Source organism: Microtus ochrogaster, chromosome 8, assembly GCF_000317375.1.
Source record: "Microtus ochrogaster isolate Prairie Vole_2 chromosome 8, MicOch1.0, whole genome shotgun sequence".
Lineage (NCBI taxonomy): Eukaryota > Metazoa > Chordata > Mammalia > Rodentia > Cricetidae > Microtus > Microtus ochrogaster.
In genome coordinates, this window is record NC_022015.1 from 38,990,737 (window position 1) to 38,998,106 (window position 7,370).

The 7,370-nt window shown below is 49.2% G+C and overlaps 1 protein-coding gene across 2 annotated transcripts in view; it reads right to left on the reverse strand.

Moving 5' to 3' along the window:
• Positions 1–678: 678 nt before the first annotated feature.
• The window catches only part of Ankrd13d (ankyrin repeat domain 13D), an 11,164-nt gene continuing 4,472 nt past the window's right edge, over positions 679–7,370 (reverse strand). For both annotated transcript variants that reach the window (XM_026781663.1, XM_005351665.2), the window contains exons 7-15: positions 4,232–4,298; positions 3,546–3,627; positions 3,282–3,343; positions 3,056–3,186; positions 1,964–2,121; positions 1,741–1,857; positions 1,489–1,652; positions 1,314–1,405; positions 679–1,050 (exon numbers count right to left, since the gene is read on the reverse strand). In XM_026781663.1, the coding sequence (XP_026637464.1) occupies positions 837–1,050; positions 1,314–1,405; positions 1,489–1,652; positions 1,741–1,857; positions 1,964–2,121; positions 3,056–3,186; positions 3,282–3,343; positions 3,546–3,627; positions 4,232–4,298 (1,087 nt within the window). In that variant the 3' untranslated portion in view covers positions 679–836. The remainder of the gene's footprint in view (positions 1,051–1,313; positions 1,406–1,488; positions 1,653–1,740; positions 1,858–1,963; positions 2,122–3,055; positions 3,187–3,281; positions 3,344–3,545; positions 3,628–4,231; positions 4,299–7,370) is intronic.

Here is a 7,370-nt window from a genome sequence, read left to right on the forward strand (position 1 = left end):
TTTTGAGACGGGGTCTTGCTATGTATCTCTGACATGCTTGGAACTCACTATGTAGATCAGGCTGGCCTGGAGCTCACAGAGATCCACCAGCCAGCGTCTGCCTCCCAAGTACTGGGATTAAAGACTTCTGCCACCATGCCTCGGGGTACTGGGTCTTTCTTTAAAATATAGTCCCATTCCAAACTTGTTCTCCTCTTCACTTGGCCTTCTTTCCTCCACTCTGAGGAAATGTAGGAGATCAACAAGCTTCTAAGGAAATGAGTTTGGGTCTTAGCAATAGTCCACAAAGCTCCTAGGCATTTCAAGTCCACTGTAGTGATAAACCAGACAAGGCTGAGCCTCTTCCCCAACTACTGCCATAGCGGGTGTGTGTGTGTGGGGGTTAACTTGCTTAAAGTCCCTCTGGTAGAAGATATTTGGATCTGGGTAGGAATCTGTGCCTACGCTGCAGGGATGAGGGAGGAAGCTTCCCCAGGAAAGGGTAGAGTAAGGGGTCCCAGCCTTTTTCTCTCCCCAGCAGGAGTATGGGCCAGGTGACCCAGGGGAAATGTCAGAATCTCCTGGAACACCTGCTCTGGGAGGGGGTGGCCTTATCTTACAGCTGAAGAGCTGAGGTCACCATCCTCAGTCATCCCCCACCCGGTGTCCCTGGCTGCAGCCCAAGGAGGACAGCAAGCCCACTGCTGACGGTCTCTTTATTTCCACCTCGGCCACACTGCCAGCCTACCTCCAGGGCTCCAGACCCCAAGCTCAGCAGCAGTTTATAAATAATAAATAAATAGAAAACAGGCAGAAGGAATGACCCCGGAGGGAGAGCCTCTCCAGGGCCAGCCAGCTCAGTGCTCTGTGAGTGACAGCCGCAGGATCCGCTGTAGGTCTTCTTCCTCCTGCTGACCCCGTCGTTCCTGCTCCTCCTGTTCCCTGGAAGACAACTCCAGGGCCAGGCGAAGCTGCTCCTCAAAACTTGGGGGTGCAGGAGATGGAGATGTTCTCTGAGGAGATGCTGGCCCCATGGACTCTGTGGACAACTGCAGGCTCTCCTGGAGGGCCCTTGAGGACAAGGGTTGAGGGGAGAACAGACCAATGAGAAGGCTTGGAGAGAAGCCTTCGTGAGATGACCTCATGTCATTGTGAGAGACAAGCGGTCAGGGAGAGAGACAAGCAAGACTCTTTTGGCCTGGCCTGTTCCTTGTAGCGAGCAGCATTTTGTCTTGGGAAGGTATGGAGCCCTGGGGTTAGAACTCCCTTGTTTCCCATCCCTCCCCCCTACCAGCCAGCCAAGGACCCACACACAGTGTTCCTAGGGGACTCACTGCTCCAGCTGAAGCTGCTCTTCAAACACCGTGACTTGGGGAGGAGGAAGAATGCCAGGCCGCGTGTTGGTCAGGGCTTCCCACACAGTCACCTGCAGCAGCCAGAGCCCAGAACTGTCACATCAGGCCTGTGGCTGTAGAGGTCACGACCCACCTTCCACCTGCATCATCCCACCTGCTCTGCCTCTGTGCCGGCCTCAAGTAGGCTCTGCTGGATGGCAAACTGCAGCAAGTCATCATCCTCATCTCGAAGGGGTTCACTACGTTCAGCACCCAGCACACTGTACCCCTCAGGCACCTCGAACACAGTGGGGTCCACCTCACATGGAAAAGGGCTTCCTGGGCAGGGTAACAGCGGTCACATTCAGCCCCAAGGCTGATCAGACAGCTGAACAGTCACCTAGCCCTCCTGGAGCTATAGCCATACCTGAAGTCGAAATGGCAGAATTGGGGGCAGGGACCCACACCGAGCTTACAGGCTCATCACAGCCACACAGGTTACTGAAGGTGATTCGGGCATTGAGCACATGGAAGAGGGGAATCTCTGAGAGGAGAGAGCCAGGCTTGAGCTGCTTGCCCCCTGCAGTAACCCCAAACCTGAGGGGGGGTGTCATGCCTACATCCTGGTTGCCCCTTGGTAGTCTTCTCACCAATCTTGACAGGGAAGCCTGGTGGGAGGCGTAGCGTGATGAAATCCCGCAGCTTGGCAAAATGAGCATTGCTGATGGCCATCAGGTCAATGATGGGTGTCACCTGATCACCCAGGGACAGTGGATGCTCCTCACTTAGCCACAGCGTTGCCTTGAACCTATCCAGCCGACCAGAGAAAGTGGGTCAGGAACCCCTGGCACCTCACCCTTTCCAGTCACCTGCCTGTGGTGCTCTTCTCCCTGCTCAGCTCCTATTGACTGTTGCCCCTAGGAACTCAGCACTGGCTCTAAAGCCCGAGGTGTCTCAGCCCCTGGCCCATTTCTGGGGCTGAGAGCTCTGTGCCACTCTTCTGATCTGCATGAGGAGGGGCAGGAGCCAGACTCATCTCTGGGCCTTGTCCACAGCCCCGTCTCTGTCTAGAGCTTGTCGGCACTATACACTTGAGTATGCTGGCCACACAAACACAAAAGGGCTGTGCTCGACTTCGGGGGTTTAAATCCCATCTCCAATCAGTGTGTGAGCAGAGACCCATGAGGCTGTGTGGAGTCTGTTAGATCTGCTCTAAGACACTGTCGCCGTGACTACATCCGTGTGACGTGAACATTTTCTAAAGAAGAAAACAGACTCCCAGGAGGGAAGATCATCTCCTTGGGATATAGACCAATGGGCAGCAGAGCTGTAAGCTCTTCCCACTCTGCCATGCTCTAGTTCCTGGCACATGCTCACTGAGTTGAACAGAAAAACAAGCCAGGATTGGTGTAATCCCACCACTTGGACTGTTTTGAGTTGGAGGCCAGCCTGAGCTACATAATGAGCCATAAGCCAGGGCTACAAAGTAGGACCCTGTATCATAAAGCCCAAAATAAACAAACAAAAAGGCAAATACATTGGTGATGTCACCCAAGTATGACCAACTCCCTGGGCCCAGGTACATGCTGGGTGTCAAACCTGTGCCCACCCTCTGGAGCTGGTCCAGAGAGAAGCCGACTAGGTGAGCAGATCCCTCACTGCGATGCACTCCATGCATGGCAGGACTCTGCCGCTGCCCAAGGTCCTCCGGTGGGACTCCCCAACCTGACCCCAGGCCTCACCTCTGTACTTTGCTGGACATCTCAATGGGGCGGCCGATGTTTCTTGATTCCAGGCTGAAGCTGGGGTCAAAGTACTCCTCCGGGGAAATTGCTGTGGGGTTGGTGGGGCTGGCTGCCTGCTGCACTGGAGCCTGAGTGGACCCCAGGGCAGGACTTAGCCTTCAGTATGAACAGAAAGTGCCCCACCCACCCCAGTTTGGCCCAGCCCTCCCCCAGCCAAGCTCACCCCACTGTGGGAGGAGTGCTGCTGGGCCATCCCCAGGAAGGACTGGAGCGGAGTCTTCCCCCCTGAGAAGAAGTAGTGGGAACCATGAGGGAACTTTGGGCAACTCCCCAGTCTGTGTTCTGCCACTGTCTGCCTGGGAGCCCCCTGCTGAATGGGAGAGAGAGGGTTCTGGGAGAGAGGGAGGCCTCCCACCCTGCCGGGATGGTCAAACCCTGGCCCGGACCACAGAATGACCGGGCAACAGGCAGTCGCACCTGGGTTTACCTTTGCTCCTTAACTTGTCCTGATCAGAGAGGTGCTCCGTTCTTGTGCGTGTCACCAGCTCCACGTTGGTGGCACTGTACACCTGAGGATCGGGGGACACATGGGGAACGCAGGGTTCAGAGCCTGGTTTTCATCAGCCCAGGATCCAAGTCCTTCTGTTCCCTGAGACACAAAAACTTTCCCCACAGGAGAGCAAATGGTAGGGTCTGAACCCCAGGAGTCAATAATAGGGGCATAGAGTCAGAGAGCCAAGAGAAACAAAACAAAAACACCCCTTATTTCATCTCAGAGCCTAAGGAGGGGTCAGCAGGGGCTGGAACTCTGGGCCACAGAAAGTTACTTAAAAAAAAAAAAAAAAAAGAATAAGAAAAAAAAAAAACCGGGGCTGGAGAGATGGCTCAGAGGTTAGGAGCACTGACTGCTCTTCCAGAGGACCTGAGTTCAATTCCCAGCAACCACATGGCACATTGTGGCTCACAACCATGGGTAATGAGCCCTGGTGCCCTCTTCTGGCCTGAAGGCATACATGCAGGAAGAACCATGTATACAGAATTAATAAATAAGTTTTTTTTTTTTTAAAAAAAGAACCGATCTCACCTCTCTCTCCACAGCATGAAGGGTAAAGGAGCAGCCCCCAGGTCCCACAAGGCTATCCCTAAGTCCCCTAGCCCAGTAGCCCCTCTTGCCTTGGCCTCGTAGCCACTAACGGTCTCCATCTTCTCAGACCGCCATCCCCAGATACCGCATTTGTTCCTGCAACAGACCAGACAGGAGTAATGAGGACTCGCACCCCTCCCCCAGTACACAGCAAACGTTCCTTCAGCTAGCTGGTGGCCCTGACTACTCAATTGTCAAGGTCCCTGCCCACAGTGACACGTGGAGGGGCCTGGACTAGGACTGAACAGCTAGAACATTTGCACAAGGGCAAGACCAGAATGAAGAGTAATTGTTTTATTGTTATTTATTGTTAGCTATGACAATGGTGTTAAAAACCGTGTGGAAATACAGAAGCATTTATTATTGAGATGATAAAACATCTGGGATGATTGTTTCTTTTTGTTGCTGTTTGAGACAAACACATATCCCTAGCTGTCCTAGAACGCACTATGTAAACCAGGCTGGTCTTGAATTCATCGAGATCCACCTGTCTCTAGCTCCTGAGTGTGCACACTTACACACACAAATATAATAGTGGTAATTTATATGACGTGGACAAACTCCTTGTGAGGCCCAGACTTCTGAAATGATCTAAGTAAGGTGCAAGTGAGGAGAGAGTTCCTCTTCTGTTACCCACTCAGAGAGAAGCGCACACTGGATGGCTTTGCCGTGGGATTCTACCAACCATCTGAAGAATTAGTGTCAGGCATTTGCCAACTCGTCTACCAAATGGATGATGAGGTAATACTTTTCAACTCAGTCTATCAAATTTTGCCCACATGTCAAAACCAGACAAAAACATGAAAAGGAAACTGTAGTCTCTGGTACAGCTTACAGAGCACCAGCACAGAAAAGGAGAGAGAAAGAAAAAGAAGTAAGGGAGGCAAATAGACTGGCTACAGACCAATATTTCTTATAGATGTATAGACAAAATCCTCAACAAATTACTAGCCAACAAAAATCAGGAAGTGGTGATGCACACCTTTAATCCCAGAACTCCTCGAGGCAGAGGCCAGTAAATCTCTGTGAGTTCAAGGCCAGCCTGGTCTACAGAGTGAGTTCTAGGACAGCCACTGCTACACAGAGAAACCCTGTCTCAAAAAACAAAACAAATCTAACAATAAATGGAAAGAATTCTATACAAGAATCAAGTAACATTATCCCAGGAATGCCAGGTTGGTTCAATTTCGAAAGAATCAATTTATGTAATAAATCATATGAATAGAAATCTTTAAGTATATAGTGGTTTGAGTAAAAATGAATTACATATGAATTATGAATAAGAATTAAATGAGAATAATAATAGGCTTATATATATATATGAATTAAGTCATCAGGAAGTAGCACCGTAGGAAAGGATTAGAAGGATCAGGAGAATGGCCTTGTTGAGGGAAGTATGTCACTGGGGCGGGCTTTATGGTTTTAAAGCCCATGCCAGGCCCAGTCTCACTCTCTGATTGCAAATCAGGATATAGCTCTTCACTATTGCGCTTGTCACCATGCTTCCTGCCATGATGACAATGGACTAAACCTCTGGCACTGTAAGACAGCCCCAATTAAATGCTTTCTTTTATAGGAGTTGCAGTGGTCACGTGTCTCTTCACAGCAGATGGTGGCTAAGACACGGTGGTAATGGAGATCAAACCAAGGGTCTCGCATGTGCTAAGCATCCATTTACTACTGAACTATACTCCCCACTACCAAAAGAACACTTTGAAGGAATCACATGGTCATATCAATGAGACACTGAACAAATCTAACACTCTTTCATAAGAAAGAAAGGAAGAAAGCAAGCAAGCAAGCAAGCAAGCTAGGTGTGGTGGTGGCACACACTTTTAACTTGGGAGGCAGAGGCAGGCGGATCTCTGTGAGTTCGAGGCCAGCCTGGTCTAGAAGAGCTAGTTCCAGGACAGGCTCCAAAGCTGCAGAGAAAACCTATCTTGAAAAAAAAAATTGGGGCTGGAGAGATGGTTCAGTGGTAAAAGCGCTTCCTGCTCTACCACAGGACCAGAATTCGAATCTAGTACTTATATCAGGCTGCTCACACACACCTGTTATTTTGGCTCCAAGATTCTGATACCTCCTTCTGGCCTCCTCAGGCAGTACACACACACATATGCAAGCAAACACTCATACAAATAAAGTATTTTATTTTAATATGAAGGAATTTACTAAAAATCTAATGGAAATAATGAGTGTAGCAATGTTCAAGAATATGTAACCAATATAAAGTTATGTTTTTATTTTCACTATGAACAAATCTAAACCTTAAGAATGAAGGGTTGGGGAGATGGCTTTTAGTGGTTACAAGCCATATTGCTTTTTTGTTTGTTTGTTTTTCGAGACAGAGTTTCTCTGTGTCTCAGAACTCATTCTGTGGACCAGACTGGCCTTGAGCTCACAGAGATCCACCTGCCTCTGCCTCCTGAGTGCTGGGATTAAAGGTGTGCGCCACCACTGCCTGGCTTACATATTGCTCTTTTAGAGGACCCAGGTTCCACTCCCAGCACCCACATAGTAGCTCACAAGCTTCCTTAATTCCAGGTCCAGGGGACCCAATGCCCTTCTCTGACCTCCATGGGTACTAGGCACATATATGGTACACATCCATACATGTAAGCAAAATGCTCTCTCGTAAAATAAACATATAGATCTAATTTTTAAAAATTAATGAAATTATATTATGATCTGACCAGGTGTGGTGGTGGATACCTATAAACCCCAGGGACTCAGAGACCGAGGCAGGAGATCAACTGTGCTTCATTGTCAGGACAGCTCACAAATTTCTGAGTTTGAAGCCAGCAAGGTCTACAGAGTAAGTTCCGGAACAGCCAGGGCTACACAGTGAAAAATCTGTCAACAAACAAAAATAAAACAAGCTCAAGAATTGGAATAGACATTTGTTAAAAAATAAAAATGAATAAAATGACCCAATTTGCACATGAAAAAAATCTTCAGCATCATTAGTTTTTAGAGAAATGTCAATCAAAACTACAGTGAGGCGCCACATCCCACTCACCAGCCTAGCTGGAATGCAAGAATCAGAGAATGATCAATAGCAAGCATTGGTGAAAATGTGGAGAAACTGGAACCCTCACACACTGTTGGAGGCCATATAAAATGATTCAGGCCAAAGCCGGGCGATGGTGGCGCACGCCTTTAATCCCA